This window comes from Phaseolus vulgaris, chromosome 1 (genome assembly GCF_000499845.2).
Source record: "Phaseolus vulgaris cultivar G19833 chromosome 1, P. vulgaris v2.0, whole genome shotgun sequence".
NCBI lineage: Eukaryota > Viridiplantae > Streptophyta > Magnoliopsida > Fabales > Fabaceae > Phaseolus > Phaseolus vulgaris.
Genome location: NC_023759.2, coordinates 49,557,192 through 49,576,408, shown reverse-complemented (window position 1 = coordinate 49,576,408; position 19,217 = coordinate 49,557,192). Strand labels below are relative to the sequence as shown.

At 35.2% G+C, this 19,217-nt stretch overlaps 3 protein-coding genes across 4 annotated transcripts; all 3 read right to left on the bottom strand.

Annotated features, from left to right (window-relative positions):
* Window positions 1-2,882: 2,882 nt before the first annotated feature.
* On the bottom strand, window positions 2,883-4,793 carry LOC137815078 (putative serine/threonine-protein kinase-like protein CCR3). Its single transcript, XM_068618112.1, has one exon. It carries the CDS (start codon window positions 4,545-4,547, stop codon window positions 3,078-3,080), a length of 1,470 nt encoding a protein of 489 aa, XP_068474213.1. The 5' UTR covers window positions 4,548-4,793; the 3' UTR covers window positions 2,883-3,077.
* An 846-nt stretch (window positions 4,794-5,639) lies between these two features.
* On the bottom strand, window positions 5,640-12,867 carry LOC137815077 (NF-X1-type zinc finger protein NFXL2). Its single transcript, XM_068618111.1, has 13 exons — window positions 11,557-12,867; window positions 11,368-11,481; window positions 11,215-11,270; window positions 10,690-10,756; window positions 9,804-9,896; window positions 8,528-8,613; window positions 8,115-8,277; window positions 7,834-7,989; window positions 7,411-7,601; window positions 7,162-7,243; window positions 6,813-7,019; window positions 6,228-6,317; window positions 5,640-6,137 (listed from the first exon to the last, which is right to left on the bottom strand). The coding sequence occupies exons 1-13, from the start codon at window positions 12,742-12,744 to the stop codon at window positions 5,982-5,984; spliced, it is 2,649 nt and encodes an 882-aa protein (XP_068474212.1). The 5' UTR covers window positions 12,745-12,867; the 3' UTR covers window positions 5,640-5,981.
* Window positions 12,868-13,737: 870 nt separating this feature from the next.
* On the bottom strand, window positions 13,738-18,853 carry LOC137815075 (phosphoinositide phospholipase C 2-like). 2 transcript variants are annotated; one of them, XM_068618109.1, is made up of 9 exons: window positions 18,354-18,853; window positions 17,610-17,806; window positions 17,135-17,270; window positions 16,413-16,658; window positions 16,092-16,321; window positions 15,517-15,634; window positions 14,644-14,796; window positions 14,452-14,538; window positions 13,738-14,347 (listed from the first exon to the last, which is right to left on the bottom strand). In XM_068618109.1, exons 1-9 carry the CDS (start codon window positions 18,666-18,668, stop codon window positions 14,054-14,056), a joined length of 1,776 nt encoding a protein of 591 aa, XP_068474210.1. In that variant the 5' UTR covers window positions 18,669-18,853; the 3' UTR covers window positions 13,738-14,053. The 2 variants fall into 2 exon arrangements, with proteins under 2 accessions (XP_068474210.1, XP_068474211.1); XM_068618110.1 differs by lacking the exon at window positions 14,644-14,796 and having other exon boundaries at window positions 18,354-18,833.
* Between the last annotated feature and the right edge of the window lie 364 nt (window positions 18,854-19,217).

Genomic DNA, 19,217 nt, shown 5'->3' with positions numbered 1-19,217 from the left:
ACTTTCTCTCTTTAAGGTGCTGACTACGCTGTTGTCGTAGGGCACACGTTTGGGGCAAGCAAGGAATGACATTAAATTAATTGTTCTTGATTACCCAGTAGTGAGGGGTACAAGAAAGATACCTTGTGAATTGTCCTCGGATATCATATTTTTTTTTTTAAAATTAAAATAATTTACTATTTTGTGCATCATTTTTATCCTATTTATAAATAGGAGTCTCTTATGCATTTTATTTAATTTTGATTTGAGTAATAAAGTTTTCTAGAATTTGTAAACATTTTTACTTTTTAAAAGTTCTGTTTAAAATTGTCTTCTTGTTACACAAATTTTTAGACTGTGTTGATCCAACTTTATTTTAAAAACTAATGCCCTGTTTGCTTTTGCGGATGAGGTTGAAGTGAGGAGTGAGTCACCTTGTTTGTTTCCACTGTTTTGGAGATGCCTGTGCGGATGGAGGAACGGGTAGCTAGCAAATTGACATCTTCACACAAATGCGCGGATTTGAGATGATTATACGTAGGAGCATACGTTTTTACTCTGATACCCTTGCAAGCATCACAATTTTCTCAAATTGGGCACTGTGCAAGGAATCAAAGAATTTTGAAAAAGGTAAAATCAATTTTGCATGCAATGTGTAGAGAACGAAAATCGATTTTCCATATAGGAAAATCGATTTTGGGCACTTTGTACTCATGAGAGAATCGATTCTCATACCTTTATAAAACACCCAAAATCGATTTTGCTTTCTTTGGTGCTATTGAGAATCTATTCTTCTTCAATTTGAAGAGAATCGATTCTCCTTGTATTTGAACTACATAGAGAATCGATTCTCTTATTTTGATTCTTTTTTTGTTGGTTTTTTCAATTTTTAAAAATTTATATTTATATTTTCTCTTGTTTTTCAGGTTATATTTTGAGTGGTTGGAGTTGTGTAGTTGAAACCTAAAAAAAATATTTGATAGTACTTCAAACCTAAAAAAATATATATACCATAACTCATTATTTAAATATTTTTAATAGAAAGGGTAAATTTGTAAACTTACATTTTATACCTTTAAAAAAATTTATAAATTCTCTTCTAACTATCACATTACTCACAAATCTCAATAAACCATCCTCACAAATCCACTTTATCATCTCTCAATCCAAACAACCTCACACATTCTCTCTGATCTTCACAAATCCACTTTCTCCTATCCTCACAAATCCTTTCCCGAATCCAAAGAGACCCTAAATATTAGTCTAATATCAGTTAGATTCACTGTCATAGTTTTAAAATTTTTTACAATTGTTCATGTTTCTGCATATCATTTATCATCACTAAAAAAACATTATTTACAATCAGTTTCTAATTTAATTTTCTTAGTTGTTGTCATTTATTGCAATGAAATTCTATTAATCCTAAAAAAACCTTAATCATTGGACTCTGATAAATAAAAAGGATAATAAGTGTTTATTAAGAGTAATTAACTAAGCTTGAGAATCTGTCAAGGGCTAATTCTGGATGTGTTTCCTATTATTTTGATGAATAAACTGCTCTACCAAAGATGTGTTCATGTACCCCTAATATTGATTATGACACCTGTCACTCATATCCTTAATGTTTTCTTCACTTACTTCTCTGGGCAGGTTGCAGAAAAGCAAAAATGATGATGTAGAATACTAAGCATAAGATTTCAATTATTTGTTATGGTCATCCCCAATCCAACTGTATTTTAGGTACTGAAATTACGACTGTAATAATTCATTATTAATGATCTCTCAACTAAACTTTTTCTATCCATATATATATATATATGTGTGTTAAATCATTAATCTGAAGCATATTTATTTTAAGATTACTTTTATCATTATGTTGTTGTTGTTATATTAAGACAAATCTAAATGCTCAAAAACTAAGTAATGATACTTTTCTTTATTTGGTTTTATGAAATTTGTAACATTTTTATCTTAATGCTATGACGTATATTAGGAAATCATTCACAAGGTATATATATAAGAAAAAAATCATAGAAAAACATTTTGTTTTGAAACCAAGTGCAGAATACACTAAAAAAGTAGATGTAATTTAGAGGTAAAGGTACAAAAATTATTCATAAAAGACTTTATTTTATAATAAAGCATTTGAATTATCCTATAATATTATCCTTGAAGTTGAGTAATAGTAGTCTCTAAATTTTCAAAGACGCACAAAGAAACGAAAAGTTGAGTGGTGGGACAGATGGTTAGAATGGTGAAATGTTAGTTACAATGCTTTCATGATCTGAAAATCAAATTTTGTTGACTTAGAAGCTCTGGGTTCACATTGTAATCCATAGAAGCTTCCTTACCAAAACCAATTTAGTGGAATTTCGTCAAAATACCTTCTCCAACTCTATGTTGTACAATTATTTTTACATAACGATCAACAATGCCTAATAGTTAATCATTAATTAATATCTCCTATATGAAATTAGTGGACTGAATGACCAACAAAACCGTGTGACATTTTCATATTGTCGGGTCATGTAAAAATCTTGTTGATTAATCTAAATTAGAGATTGTAAAACATCATTAAAAGTTTGTTGGGTCTGAGCTAACGTCATTAAGAAGGAAGACTCAATAAAAAACTATAAAAAGAGGAGAACCCTCATTGTAACTATTACTAATGTTCTAGTTCTAAACCTAAATAAACACCAATACCTAATATGATTTGAGCATTAGTGTCTTTACAGGTATTCTACTTTTTTTAGACTTGACGGACGGATAGTGAAAGAAAAAAAAAAAAAAAAAAACTTGATAGGGATATTCTATCTCTTCTATTGTAAAAACATAATCCTGAATAAGGTGAACTAATATAAAGGCAACGAAAACAACTACAATGCTCACACCAGCATCCCAAAATTTGACAGAATTGTAAACGAATATTTTTCTGCACAGTTGGTAAATTTGCAAATTGAACACTTTCCTATACAACGTAATGCTACATAGTTTTTCTATCTATACAGGCCAAGAGTTTACCATATTATTATATACATCAGAAAAGAAACAGTAGAAGTTTCAACATTTTTCACCTCTTTTTTCCTATGGCTGAACTATCATTCTGAAACATCGAAGATAGTATGGTTGGAAATGCTATCATGGGTACTACTGTCACAAATAATAGCCAAAGCCCTCTTCAAATTGACCACAATTTCAGCAAGTGAAGGTCTATCTTTCCCTTCCAAATTCACACAGTGGATAGCTGTAAAAGCCATTAACTCCACTGCCTTTGCTTCATTCACATGGGGTGCTCCAACCCTTGGATCCAAAATTTTGGCCAAATCTCCATCCAAAATTGGAGGCACTGCAAATTCCACCACACTTAATGGGGTGCCTCCATCTTCACCACACAATATATGTCTCTTTCCCGTTAAAAGCTCAAGCAGCACAACTCCAAACGCATACACTTCACTTTTTGCTGTCATCACATATTGACCGTAGTACTCAGGATCAATGATGGTTCCTACTGCCTTCATCAGTGACGACAAACCAAAATCAGATACTCTTGCCGTCCAAGTATCATCAAGAAGAATGTTAGAAGACTTTATATCCCTGTAAATATTTGTACCTGCATAGTAATGAAGATATTTTATTCCTCGGGAAGCATCCAAAGCAATCTTGATCCTCATTTTCCACGAATTCAACTCAACGCTACCCTTGTGATGCAAATGATCATACAACGACCCATTTTTCATGTACTCATACACCAAGAGTTTCTCATCTTCTTCTTCACAGAACCCAACTAGCCCCACCAGCTGCTCGTGGTGTAGACGACCCAAGAAGGTCACTAAATACCCAAACACAATCTCTTGAAACTCCTTCATCTTGGGACTGGTTTCGTTCCTTTTGATGGCTACCTCCCTACCATCAACAAGTAAGCCTCCGTACACGACGCCAAAGCTTCCAACTCCAATCTTGTTGTGAAGTGAAAAATTGTTGGTGGCTGCTACAAGCTCTTCCCGGCTGAATAACTGTAAGCCTTTAGCAACGTGTCCTGTGACATTCGCCGCCATTTGTGATGCTCCTGCAGCAAAAGCAAAACTATGAACAGGGGAGGTTTCTGAATCTGTTCCTCCGCTACTACTCCTAATCACATAGTCCACTCCCGAAGAAAAACTGGGCACACGGAAAGATCCCAAATTTGATGGAGTCCTGTCCTCTTCAAAAGCAAAAGAATGGGTAGAAGATGTTTCCCAGTTTGACGAAGTCCTACTCCTTATTGCAGTGTCCACTCCAAAAGCAAAAGAATAGGCAGAAGATGTTTCCAAGTTTGACGAAGTCCTACTCCTTATTGCATTGTCCAATCCAAAAGCATAAGAATTGGCAGAAGATGTTTCCCAGTTTGAAGAAGTTCTACTCCTTATGGCAATGTCCAGAAGCGAAGCAAAACTATGGAGAGGGGAAGATGCTCCCAAATTTGACGAAGTCCCACTCCTAATCTCATTGTCCACTGCCAAACTAAAACTGAATGCATCAAATGAACCATAATTCCACATCTCAATGCTCTCAACGCTTTCACTGTCCATTTCATTTGATTTGCAACAGAAACTGAGTGTGTCTGTGTGCGCTTTGGCAGAGGCGTGGACACATACATATACATAGAGAGACTCAACCCAACACGTATTGTATTAGTTCAGATGAGAAGGTGCAATGATAGAGAAGCTTCCCTTGACTATTGGATCATATTATTATTGATTTTAGTACACAAAATATTATGATTGTACATAAAGACCATAATATTATAATATATTGACTTTTTTTTTATAAAGATCATAATATTATAATATATTAACTTTTTTTTTTAATTTTTTTTTTATAAAAAACTTTCATGTTAGACATCACTATGCTACTTGACATCTCAACTAGGCTGACAACTCAAGTAACAACAATCATTTGTCATCACATAAAAGAAGTATTATTAAAAAAAATAAAAATATAAAGACTAGACTAAAACTCATATGTTAACAAAAACGATACATATGTAGACTATACCTATTAATAAAAAATTCTTAGAACAGACTAGATGAAAAAGACTAGATGAAAACCTATTATACCAATGAAAAAATTTTCTATAAATAAATCCTAAATTATAATATATTGATTTGACTATTGACTTAATAATACATTTTTAAAATATATTGCATCATATTATAATATATTGCATCATATTATAATATATTGCATCATATTATGATAGATATTTACAAAACTTTATACTAATTTTGTTTTATATTAATGTAATAATAAATTTCCAATGGTATATTATTTAAATCCCCATATGTTTTAGTCTTTGATTAAAATCCCCATCAATATGTGAACATCTTTGAAAGGACCAGGGACTATTTTAGTGAATACCCATTTTTGTCCTTTATATCTTTGCTTATCGTATGATTCAAGAGAGTTGTGTCTTCCTGCCTTTGTTGAATGGTTTGTTAACTACGTTTGAAGCTAGTTTGGTGTTTTTCACTTTTCAACTTGCCTGTGGCTGGGGATAATGCAGAAAATGAAAGCTAGTTTGGTGTGTTTCACTTTTCAACTTGCCTGTAGCTGGGGATAATGCAGAAAATGAAAGCTTTCAACATACATATTTCCATAGATATATAGTTTCAGTGTTCTAATTGGCAAATGAAATGATACTTTCTATTATTATTCGAATGTAGATGTCAGGTTTTTTCCAGTTACAATAAGGGTACCGAAAGGTCCAACCCAAAGATGCTTTAGTGGCTCCAAAATCAATTTTCTGCAGTTACCATAACTACAAAATTCTTGACAATTTATCCAGACCAAAAAAAGTACTATTCAGTAAAAAATTTATTCGACCATAATTTCCTAAACTTTTGGACTTTGGAAACACTCAGGATGTCTAAATGTCTATTCTTCCTAGTATAGGATTAAAGAATGCATGGAAGCATACAAATAATGTAATCAGACTAACAAAAAGGGGGCAATCAAACTGATAATCATTTGATTCCAGAATATCTTTGTCTTCGTTCATCCACTTCATTCATCCAATCAGAGAGCCACAAAAGTCCCTTGTACCCATAATATGTAGCAGCAACAAGTATGATCAAAATAAAGACAAAAAGAAGAAGCCGCTTTGCTCCGGAAATTATTTTCTGTTCAATGATTACATTCTTAAGTGGTCAGCGAAGAAAAAGACAATTGGAACTTAAATATAGCTCTATTACTAAGAAAAGTAACATTACCTGTAGTTTTGATGTTTCCTTGGATTCAAGAACCCGTTCCCTCCTTTTTCTTCGCTTTCGAGCAGATTTTTCTGTATCTTGTTCTTGTACCTTCAATAAGTACTAAAGTATTAGACACTATCACGGCACATCTCAATAAAAGCATGACTCCTCAATTTAATGAAAACGAAAAAAAACAACATAATTTATAAATTAGAGTAGAGAGTTTTTATGCATTGTATAAGATCTTATAATATTTATAGGTATTGAAAAAATTTGTTTCAACAAAATAAACTTGTATATGGTAGAAAAACACGAAGAATTTCACTCTTTCCTATCCTTTTCTTTTCTTCCCTCTCTTCAAGGAGTAAGCATCCAAAAATACACACAATATTTTGCCAGACATCAGTATCTATAAGTGTATTTGTAATTTGGTATATAACTCTAAGTTGGTTCTGAAATTTATTAATACCATAATAAATAACACGCACACACAAAGATGCCTGTATAAAAGCAAGATTTTTTTATGTGTGACCAAACCTTATAAATAAAGTAGAGAAAAGGTTATAGAGTATATGTGGAAATTTCTGACAGAAACATGATTACCTCAGTAACCCTAGATTTACGTAATTGTAGTTCTGACTCAACAACCTGCACTTTACTCTTACAATCAGAATTGCAAGGAATTAGTCCAATTCCAAATTGATTTTTTGGTGTATCCTTTGGATGGCAACCCATATGATGATATGCTGCTTGAACATCTTGACAAACCCACTCCTTTTTCAGTGTTTGGCATTTGCATCGAACTGTGACCTGTGAAGAATGATTTCATATTTTAGAATTCAAATTTAATCAATAATAGGTGTATTCATTTTCTCCGAATGCAGTAGAAAGAACAGTAGTACAAAAACATCACTTGAGCTAATTGTGTTATAACTATTGAGTTCTGTAATACCTTTTTACAGCATTTCTCAGCATTTGTGCATTGACCAGGATGACATGTCTCTGGGCATAGATGCGTACAATTTGGCAACTTTCTGCAACCATGCGAACAATAGGGCTGTCATCTAGCTTTACTAACAATTAACAGAACAAGAAACAAGGAAGAAAGAGGAAGGAACCAAAGTCTAACAGAGATTTAGAACTTAAAGTTGGTTTCAAGGACTAAAACAAGATTTAAAAAAAAATTCTAGTCTTCAATTACCTGTGACATGGCCCACCACATGAACGGACAGTCTCTTGACCCTTTGCGGACAAGCTATTGTAATATAGACACTCAAACACATGAACCATTGCACCACAGTGACATGACCGCTTAATGAGTACCTTGCATGGAGGACAGTCTCCAGGATGGCATCGCCGAGGGCAACTATGCGGACATGCAGGCTCTCGTTCCTGATCAATGCAGTTAACACATCAAGCAACAAATTATCAGTTATGATTTTAGAAATTATACAGAAGAGTTTCTTAATTTTACACAGGAAGACAAATGAGAAACTTCATTGACTAAGCATAAATGCAGTGATAAAACATAGAGATTACATCAAATACTATAAATGACAAAGCCGCCAGTGAAAAATAAATATTAAAATACAATGAATTAATGGAATTAAGGAAGATCTAACACCTGTTGACAAGGAAGATAACAATCTTCACATGGTTCACTTTCTCGTAACTGGTTCTCCAAGGCATGGCAGGTTTTTGTACAATAATGATTGCCACATGGTAGAGGATTACCACATAAATTTTCACAGGAGAACTGTGATTTATCAGAGCAAACCATCTGATGGTAGGATGAAAAGATAACAATGACTATATTAGCAACATAAAAGAAGTTGCTTTTGGGCAAAATCATCAAATCTTGCACGTCAAAGTTCATATAGAGCTTTGAAGATAAGCAAAACTAACCATTCTGTCAGCTCCAATGTGTTTCCCAACACATGATCTCCACTCAAGTTCTGGGCAAGGAGGGCATGGAGTGCCAGGAACACCTTCACTTTGTTGTATAATCTTCTTTTTCTTTGGTTTCAGAGTAAACTCTTGATTAGGAGGAGGCTTAGCACCATGACACCTTCACAAAGACAAGAGTTGAGGAAAGATATTATTACCTAAAAGTTAAATGTATGGACTGGTTGTTAACTCGTGTGATACTAGACTATGATGAACCACATGCATTACTTTGTCCAGAGTTAAGAACTTGAGTAGAGAGACGAGTGAATCTTTGTTTTAGGACTTCCCATTCTTGCTAAATGCTCAAAATATCTTAAGTCCTAACATGCAGGCATTAATTTTATCATAGATAAAGAGAACTTTTATCAAACCTTAATTTGCATGTATGACCACATTGGTACTCTTTGGCACAAGGTAGCCGACAAGGATGGCAAGCTCCATAATGGCATTTATGTGGCTAGACAAAAACATATTTTGTTAACAACATGGAAAGAAAAAAGATGAACCGACAAAAATTAAGCATACACTTCCTTTCGAAAAATTAAAGATATAACTATAATAATGATATCTATGGATAGTTTTCTAATCATTCAGATTTAGAGAAAAACAGCAATAGAAACTCGTCAATATATACTATGAATATTTATTTTATAAATAAATAATTGCATAATGAAATGTAATCATCCATTTTCAAATTTAATTGTACCAAGCATTGAAGGAAGTTAACTTCATTATTTAATGGATATTTTCAACACCAGAAACAGTTACAAATAAAACAGGAAGCTCTATTTTGATTATGGAATTTGTGAAGCAACCCAAGAACAAGATAATCCTCAAGAAAGTATATTTTGTTGTAAAGACTTACTATTGCACTTTTACAAAATAGGGATAGCAAACAGGTACCAAATCATATAAATGGTTATACTCAAACCAAACGAAAGAAAGGGCTGTATGACCCAAACCTGCTCCAAACTCATTCAAAATATTCTACAATATAATAAACATGTCTTGGTAGAAAATGATCATACTGTAAAATGATAATATTTCAAGTTAAAACAATTAAATTAGTGCTTCATAAATTTATACTTCATATGATTAGCTTCTGCTCAAATACTAAGGGTCTCGTCTGAATATTTGAAATCAGCCACAACGAGGAGAATTAGACACTCATGATGATTCTAATGAAATAAGTTTTTTGACATAAAATTTTAAAAGTCAAATCCACATTTGATCTTTGACAGTAAACACTACTTTAAATTTTAGACCTCATGGAGAGCCAAATTTTACTATCTTTTCCCACTTTCCCTTATATTCCAATTATTTGACAGTTGTACAAAAAAATTATTTGTTTATTATATCGAGAGCATAACCATGTATCAGGGGACCAGGGATCAAATCCCAAAACCTAATGGGGAATTAAAATTATTTGATTTCAAATCTTTAAAAGGTTTGATAAAAAAATACCACAGTAGAATGGGGATAGACATCCTATTAAATACATCACATTACCAATAATAGAAAAACGAGCCATAATTTTTTTTTCTAAATTATTTATTTTCTACCATAGCTTCAGCCAACTATAAATTCAGTATATCTCTGATTGAAAATGTAAATGCCAGAGTAAAAACTAGTCAAATCAAATGGTACCTTGCAATTTGATGCATGCCGACATAAAGGAGTGATAGGACATGGTTTGGGACATCTAGGAGGCTTTTGGTCCATTTCGATACCACAAGGAACCTGGTAGAAAATCCAATACTCAGCACAAGATAATTCAGGCAAGTTTTACTAAATTTGAAGAGATCCAAGTATATAGGATCGAATTCCAGAATGTCCTATAAGATAACAGTGCCATTTTGACCAAAGGAAAAGAGAAAATAGACCACCATAAACAAACACAAAGGAAAAAATAATAAAGAATACCAGTGTTTTATGTGTGTTTATTGACCCAAACAACTGGCAAAGATTAAGATCAATTTACTTAAATTAAAATACAAAAGTCCAAAGGAAGCAGCAAAATGTAACCCATTGTTTACATGATCCCTGAACTTCCAATTTATTAAATGGAATGCACTAAAAAAGGCTGGTCTAACAAGTAATATACAAATAGGAACATCACACTTACTACAAAATATAGTACATAAATTAACACTAATAAACCCCCATATTTGATATTATGCATTTACCTTTGTTGTTTCCCAGAATATGTTCAAAATTTTAAATGACTTTGCCTTCACATAAATTACCACTGTATTACAATATGATTATATTTCACAAACAAAGATGATCTTTTGTTAATCAAATGTTCAACACCAAAGAGACCTCCCCACAATCAAATCAAACCTGCTAATGACAATTATGAGTTCTGATTTCTTTTTTTTTAATATAAAAAAAAAGTTTGCAAGTCAGAGCCTTTCAAAATATAAACTGGACTTTTCACAATAATCATAAACATACACATTTCAAGAGTTATATTTCATGTAACAGGATTAGATGTACTCTCATGGATAAATCCAAATGTCCGCATTCATACCTCAAATCGTGTCTCTCCACACGCACATGAAATTGTCACCATTATTGGGCAAGGAGCACAAGGACCTCTGCAAGAACAAATTTAAGTATCATGATGATGTGTTCTTAGTTGGAGAATAAAATATAGTTCTGTAAATATATTACGCATAAGAGATCATTTTGGTTCCTCTATTCTTTTTAAATAAAATAGTAATATGTTCCTTCTCTATCTAGTCCATTGTGATCACATTTTATGACACATGAATTGGCATCCATGTGCCAAAAGCAGCATATGGATAAGAACTTAGAAGAGCTGATTGTTGCAGGCAGATAGCAGGATTTAGCCCTAAAGCAGTTGGGATGGCCTGATCTCAGCCTAAAGTAGCCTAGCCAACATGGGTTTCAGACTAAAAAATTAACCGGCTGATCTGATTTCAGCTCAGATCAAATATCATAAATGGTTTCAGTTTAGGGAATCAAGAAACTAATTTTCAAACAACAAAGAAAGCAGTATTTCAGCTCTAGGTAACACATACAGAGGACATACCTATGGCATGGAGAAGGGCATTTATGGTTCTTACATCGAAGCCTCCTTCCGCATATCTAACAATTTTCATAAACAAAAAAATAATCAATGTCATCGCCATCACAACTCATAAATCCTTTGCCAAAGAAAGCAGCTACAAAAACAGGCACGAACCTCTGAGCAGGGAGGGCAATCCCCATCACAGCAGCGCCGTTTGCAAGCATGCCGACCACAGTCACGCATCCTCTGGCACTTCCTTTCACATGCCAAATCTTGATAGCAAGGAACCTACTCTGAGTTCAATCAACCTTACCTACCATAAACCAAAACACATCCAAATTCAAAAAAACAGAAATCACTTACATCTTTCTTGAGGCTCCCGCATCGACAGGACTTCTTCACAACAACCCTACAAGTCTCAACGCACTGTCCACGATGGCACCGCTCTGGGCACCTGTGGTAGCCACAGGGCAACATCTTATCACAGGTAGCCCCACAAAGCTGCACAGAAGCATCACAAGGAATTCCTTCATAAACCCTTTTCCCACAAGGGCACGTTCTCTTCCCCTTAAGGGGACACTCACCACACTCACCAGGATGACACCCTCTCTCACAAACATGCTTCCCACAGCCAAGCCTCTTCTCACACGGATGATCACACTGAAAAACACGATCACAACACTCCTTCTCCTCTTTCACCCTCCCACACTGGCAGGCATACACGCCACGTGTCCGGCAAGGAGGGCAAGCGCCACGGTGGCAAACCTCAGCGCAACGGTGAACCCCACAATCCAAAACCTTGGAACACGGATTATTACATGAAAATTCCTTGAATCCACATCGTCGAACATCTTCAATGCACCCACAAAAGCATCGAACTTTAACGAGTTTGGGGCAAGAGGGGCACGGCCCGGGATGGCAGAGTAACAAACAATGGTGCCCGCAATTGTGCTTCAACGGTCTTCCGCAAACCTCACCGCAAGAGTGTGGCAAAACCCACGGATCGTTGGGAGGATTATCCACCTTCCCGCAGAAGCAGAGATACGTTTTGGGAATGTGAGATTTGGGGTACTCCGATCTGCATTTGGGGCAGTTCCAGAGGGCGGTGTCGGAGGCTGTGGCGGGAGAGATAGGGAGGCGAGTGGCAGCGCGTGCGGCGGCAAGGTCCGAGGCCTGGCGGGCCCAGCTCTGGATGCAGATGAGGTGGAAGACGGCATAGCAGAGGGAGGAGCATGACCAAGTGGGGTCGGAGGGTTTGATGCGTTCGAGGCAGATGAGGCACGAGAGAGCACCGGCGGAGGAGGACGTCAGGAATGATTGGATCTTCGAAAGGTCGGCGCCTGAGTGGCCGGAAAATTCGAGGTAAGGCTTGAATATGGAGTCCGACAGGTCGGAGTGGCGGTGGATCTCCGATGCGGAGGAGCCGTCTGCGTCGGAATCAGAGTCGGAGAGTAGAGTTGGCGGTGACGGGGATGGGTGAGAGTGGGGACGAGTCCAGGCTGATGTCATGTTGGCAGCGATGTCTGATATCTGATGGGGACTCTGCCTCATCCTCTGTTTCTCTTCTTTCTTACTTTTAAGACTCCTTTCTCTGTTTTTTCATTATCTCTTCTTACTCTAGAGGTACTAATACTACTCCTTTAATTCCTAAAATCATTTTTCTCATTTTGCTTAACAGTGTGGTTTCATGTTTAATGACTGTGTATATATATATATATATTTTCCATTTAGTTTCTCCATATTTATGATTCCAATAGTTTTGTTTTTTTTCATGTTTTGTTGTTCATAATTTTTTTTCATTGGATATGATGCACATATAATGTGGTTGGGGGAATCAAAATCAAACAATTTATTTTGTAGGTATGGAAGAGGGGGGCTTTAATGAAAATGAAACATTCAATCTTTATGAAGAAGAGATGAAGGAGGCAGTATGAAGTTAAGAGAGTTCAAAAGAGTGTAGTCCTTCACATTATCAATTTTACTTTTCTAAATCACTTTCAAAGTTCTTAAAAAGAAAAATGTTAACATCTCATATTAGAAATTAGGACATTTCATATTTTATAAGTCAATTTATAAGTTAAGTTAATTTTATAAAATTGAGGGTCTAGAAATTAGGACATTTCATATTTTATAAGTCAATTTATAAGTTAAGTTAATTTTATAAAATTGAAATTGAGGGTCTATCTTTGTTGTACATTAAAATTCACTTCTAAATAAATCTATTGGTTTCTGGGAGGAGTATTATGTGAATGGAAAAGTTTTACAGTTGTTTGAGCTTATTTCAAGACTAAACGTAGTGCTAATTCAGAAGGTAGTGGTGTTAATGTTGAGCAAGTAATAGAAACCCTTGAACCTCTGAACTTTCAAAGAGTTTTGGGATGAAACTGAGCAGGCCAAACAAATAACACAGGTACTACTTTCATTATTTGGAGTTACAACTTAAGCACATTTGTGGATTCTAGGGTAAAGACATGGGCAATGGAATGAAATGTATCAACCTGCATAAAAATGGGGAAAAATGCAAAGTATCAAACAGTAGTGAAATGAAGTAGAAGCCCTCCTTTCAGACCACAGCCCTCTCTGGTTTATATTACATAAAATGAATATGAACAAGCCTTACAACACAAATGACAACTCCTTCGCTTGTCCTCGAGAAAACCAAAGGAATTTATATAGTGTACAACCTTGTTTCTACAAAGAAATCTTAAAAAAAAACAGTGGCAACGCACTCCTTGGAACAACATTGGTATACTAACACCATTCAACATAAGCAACATTTACAGTATTACACAGCTACGTAAACACTTTTACTATGACATTTTAAAGACTGTACAAAAATGGAGGAGAAGGATGCACAAAATCAAATGAATTCAAAGCGCATTAGAAGCTTCACATTCTCGTACTTTTCTCCTTTTTGGGAATACAGTGGAACTGCTCGAATTCCACTTCTTAGTTCCCACACGGGTAAGCACGTTTGGCCACCAAAGTCATCCTTCTCAGACATGTCATACTCATGAACTTCTACACGAAGCAGAGCCAGTTCTGGAACAGAAAGTGGAAACTCAAATGCCTTATTCCATGATGGAGACCAATTATCCTCTATGGTCCCAGTTTTTTTCATAACAGCATCACAAGGGACTCCAGCAATCCCCACCTGCATCAGAGCTCATCAAATATACATAAGGAAGCAAAAATGAATTTATAATATGGATATCAAATCAATGTAACATAATGATCCAGTAGATTATCATAACATACTCTTGCATAGAAGTCAGGGGGTGAGTATTGATCAAAGTGTGTGTGCTTGAAATCATGAAACCATCCTTCCCCCATATATATAGTCACCTAAATAAGAGTAACAAAAGTATAAGCTTTATTAGGATCTAGATTTTGGACTAGAGTCACATAGAAAGGAACATCATTCAATTCTCCTGGCAATAAAGCTTTTACTTTCAAAGTTTTCTTCACGGGCAAATCAGCTTTAGGATCAAAGACCTCATCATTAAGACCAGACTCTAATAGAAAATGTGGTTTCTTAACATAACCACATCCTCCATTGGCTTTGAACATTCCCTGCATCAACCAAAGAGATCTACCGTATCCCTGTCAATGAAAACTGATTAGTGGACATCTTTCATGACCTCAATATCATTTAGTCAATACACAATGAGTGATCTTACAATCAGTATAACTTAAGTAATTTTGAGTAAGAAAACATTCACTCTTTTTCACCCTCCGTCTGCACCTCTCTATCCCTTTTTACTTTCTCAAAACTTCATGAAAATCCAATATCACCCACTTCCTGGATATAAATGGAGTAAGCCCAAAATACTGCGAAACACTAGTTATCCTAAAAAGTGCAGCCCTAAATTTTAAATAGTTGTGATGTATAAAAGTATTTATATGTCAAAAACTCCATCATGAACTATTATGTCTCTCTATCTATCTCTTCATTACATTTTATCTCCTATAGTACAAACTTTGTCCCTTTTTCTAGATGTTTAATGGAGTTTATTGTCCAGTAAACTTTTCCTGACTTTCAAAGTGTAAAAATGCTAGCTAGACTTCAAATGTTTAGTGTAGTATTTTGTTATTTATTCTGTTATTCATACAACTCGTTTTAACACCTTTTCCCTATACGACTCTCCATTAAATCACCCATTACATCTCACACTTCTCTCTCTTTTGTCTCTTTCTCTCTCATTGTTGTAGAATATATTGTTTAATTTATCATACAAATGACATTTTTCTCCCATTCTTGTAAAATTTATTGTACAAATAGAAAAATGAAACAGAACAAGTGGGGGAGGAAGAAGTAGAAACCTGCATGTTAAATGCAACCATCTGGGCTCCATGCATCCACCCAATCAATGGATTATAATTTGTTGAGGTAATACGAGTGCCTTTTGGATACACCCTCAGAATATTCCGCTGAGTAAACCTGCCAACAACCAAGAAAAAAACACTTCTCTTTTCATTTGCAAATAAACAAAACTTCCTGATATGGATTTGTTTCAAAGCAGAATAGAATAGAAGGGCTTTGGATATGTTTCAATTTACAACGAATAAGAAAACCATGAGGTATGTCATCTAAAACATAACGCAGTTTCCAATATGGTTAATTACTGTATCATACAGGTGCCATTAGCACATGTATTAAGTAGTTAGACACTAAGGCTTTAAACTATCAAAAAACCTGAAAATCTTAGCTAAGAACTATCTAGTTCTGCCTCATATTTCTGACTAGTGAAATCGTAGAATACATAAACAAAAACCCATAAAACAATCATTTTTTACCGCAATCTCATTCTAAAATATTGTTATATATCCAGTTCATAACAAATTGAGAGCACTCACAATAGAAATGAGTAAGGACTAACACAAAAAGTTGACAATACCTTACAATTTCTTTTCCATGAGTTTCAGCAGCCTTTTCAAGTTGTAGCTCACTTAAACTCAGACGTCTCACTGTATCAGGATCCACTTTGAGACATTCCTTTAATCCACCTTTAGGCTTCCCAGCATGAATGGCAATTAAGCGTCTGTATTCGTCTGATGCATTTTGACGTGAATTTTCTGCTTCATCAGTATCATCTCCGTCATCAAGATCATCTTCATCCTCAATGTTCTACAAAAGATATTAAGCTAAAAAATGAATCAACCAATCCCTCCCTTACAAACAGTGTCAATTAGTGTGCAACATTGACTTAGTCTCAGACCTTGTAATCAGAAATAGTGCCACCTCTCAAACTAGGGACTTCCTTCCCCCATGCTTCTTCATCATCCACAGGCTTTTCCTTTTGTGATTCCTCCTCCTCTTCCTGAACGTCTTTTGCCTCATTGTACTCCTTAGGTGGTTTGGTTGATATGATAATCCTCCTTTTAAGCGATTCAGGAGAAGGAAATTCCTTCAAGCTTTCTGAGCTAGGAGAAAATAGTATGTCTCCAAATGTTCGAGTAACCATCTAAAAATTTGAACAGGATCAGTGTTATCAATATCAGATAACGGATCATATCGGAGACCCCAAATTTCTTTTATAGAGTTATAACGAAACCCATATCGGGTTATGGCGGAAGCATGGCGGTCTCCGATATATAATATATATTTATATATATATATATATATATATATATATATATATATAAATAACTTCAAAAAATGCAAAAATAACAAAAGAGACAATCATAACTAAAGATTATATTATGTCTAAAGATTCAAATAACAATAATATGAAATCAAAACATCACAAATTTAAAGTTCAAAACGTAAAACAACAACAAAACCAAAAGAAATTGTCTTATGTTTCTAACTATCAGACTCTTCTTCAATCCCCACATAATTGTCTTCAATATTATCTAATGGGGGCATATCCCTCCTCCTCTTCCCCTTCGGAGAAACTCTTGTCAAAGTTTAGTAATTTGATTTCTTCAAGTTACTAACCTTAGCCACTTTGGCCTGAAGATCGGGTGTGAGGTGGTCTTCTAAGGTTATTACAACTGGATATTCTGAGGCAACAAAGGCATACTGCTTAATAGACCTCAAACATTTGATGAGTGCCACAGGAGATGTCAATGTCCTGTATTACCAAAAAAAAACAGACATTTTCAAACTGTTTTGGGAAAAAATATAAATTCAGATTGTCATTAGTAATAATACATTGGAATAGTATCATTTTCATGCCAAGCCATATTGCACCATTTTGTTTTCAATTAGTAAATACATAAATAAGTCTTCGTGGCATTGCTGGAAACACCATTTCCTCTACAAATGTGTTCTCTATGCAATGAATGCTTACGTTGGATGGATTGATTTCTTTATAGAAATACATGAGGAAGGGGAGTAAGGGGCAAGGGAAACAAGGGAGCAGTGTTAAATTCCTGTTTAAAAGTCAGCAACAATGAACCAGTAAACTAACCTTCCATGAAGAACATCCACATCATTCTTTGATGCATTAGGCCATATATCTAATTCAATCACCCTTACACCCATCTGCAGTGCATTGATGATGGGGAGGTCACTGCAGTCACTGCTAAGTTGGTTCCCAGTTAGATAGGAATTATGACCAGTATAAATGAAGTAATGAGACAACGGTGAAGACATATCTTGGTGCACCTGCAAATGGAATAGTAGAAAGAACATAATCACACAAGCACTACAACCAAAACAACAAAGTTCACTTCATCAAATACATGATACAATATCAATGTTCAATACCTATGCAAAGCAATTATTATTTACAGTATGGAAGATATAGAATTATAACCAAAATGAAACTGACTCAAAATAAACAGAACTGAAACATCGTATTAACTGTTGAGAATTGAGATAGAGAACTATAGTGACTAATGAGTAGGTAACCAACATCGGGTGTCTAGATGATACCAACACACAAAACTATAAAAGATTAGAACATAAAAGACAAAAAAAACAAAACTTGCATACCAGTGAAAAGACTTGTTAAGAAATCATTAAATAAAAAGTTTTGATCGTTGGAATTGTATTAGAATGTGCACTTTACATTTCTAATATAAAAATTCACTCGATCATGTCACTTGCTGATATGAGGGCACTAATTGACATTCTCTAAAAAGCAGAGCATAAGAAGACGATTTATTCATTCACAAATGGAAAACACATGTACATGAAACCAAAAAGTTACCCCAAGAGAAGATGAGAGAGGTGGATTATTATGGTGACTGAAGAGATAGTTGAAGAAACTCTCAAGATTGAGACCTCTTCGGTGAAAGATGCTGAGATGCTTGTGGCCATCGATGATGGCCTGTGCATCCTCCTCAGTGGCACTCTCCTCCTTCTGCACCTCAACCAAGAAACTGCGGACGTGAGAGGCTGTCATGACGCCTTGCTCATTGGAATAGCGGTGGAAAAGGGTCTTTATCTCCGGAGGGGCCTCCGACACAGGGAGTCTGAAGCGGCGGCGGAAGCAGAAGCAGAAGCTGTAAGTCTGTTTCGACATGCCTTAATCAATGTCTTGCTTCTCTTCACTCTCTGTGTGTCTCTCCCAACCCAACTCCTGAAGAATATAACCAATGGGGTGAATGCGTACGGCGCGCGTACTTTGTAGATACGAACATGGGTGCGTGTGCGTGTTGGGTGTGTGTTGTTCGGAGAATGGATACGTTTCTTGCGTTAGGTGGCAATGAAAAGGTTGTCTTGTCGTGGATACTTTTCCAGAGTCGGAATGAATGGAAGGGACCCACTTCCAACCTCCAATCTTTTAGATGTTGGCCACTTGGCACTTCCCTCTCTTTCTTCAACTTCTTCAGATCAAACCAAATGTGGAATCAAATCTTGTTCTTATCTTCTACATTCTTTAATGCTAAGGAAAAAATACCAAAACATTTTATGTTAACAAGATAACAACACTCCACTTGTATAATACACGATTGGGTCACCAAAAGGATGTTAATTTTCAAGTTATAAAAAATAAAAATAAAAATATAAAAATAGGATTTTTAATAAAAGCTTCACTGCAAATCTCTTAACAATATTAGAATTTTAAACA

Excerpts from the sequence above, each read along its gene's own strand:
- LOC137815075 (XM_068618109.1), bottom strand. The coding sequence starts at position 18,668 with ATGTCGAAACAGACTTACAGCTTCTGCTTCTGCTTCCGCCGCCGCTTC. Across the intron at positions 16,659-17,134 it reads TTCAGGCCAAAGTGGCTAAG|ATGGTTACTCGAACATTTGG; the intron begins GTTAGTAACTTG and ends TCAAATTTTTAG. Across the intron at positions 15,635-16,091 it reads CATGGAAAAGAAATTGTAAG|GTTTACTCAGCGGAATATTC; the intron begins GTATTGTCAACT and ends GGTTGTTGGCAG.
- LOC137815078 (XM_068618112.1), bottom strand. The coding sequence starts at position 4,547 with ATGGACAGTGAAAGCGTTGAGAGCATTGAGATGTGGAATTATGGTTCA.
- LOC137815077 (XM_068618111.1), bottom strand. The coding sequence starts at position 12,744 with ATGAGGCAGAGTCCCCATCAGATATCAGACATCGCTGCCAACATGACA. Across the intron at positions 11,271-11,367 it reads ATTGCCCTCCCTGCTCAGAG|ATATGCGGAAGGAGGCTTCG; the intron begins GTTCGTGCCTGT and ends GAAAATTGTTAG. Across the intron at positions 7,244-7,410 it reads TGTGGTGGGCCATGTCACAG|AAAGTTGCCAAATTGTACGC; the intron begins GTAATTGAAGAC and ends GCATGGTTGCAG.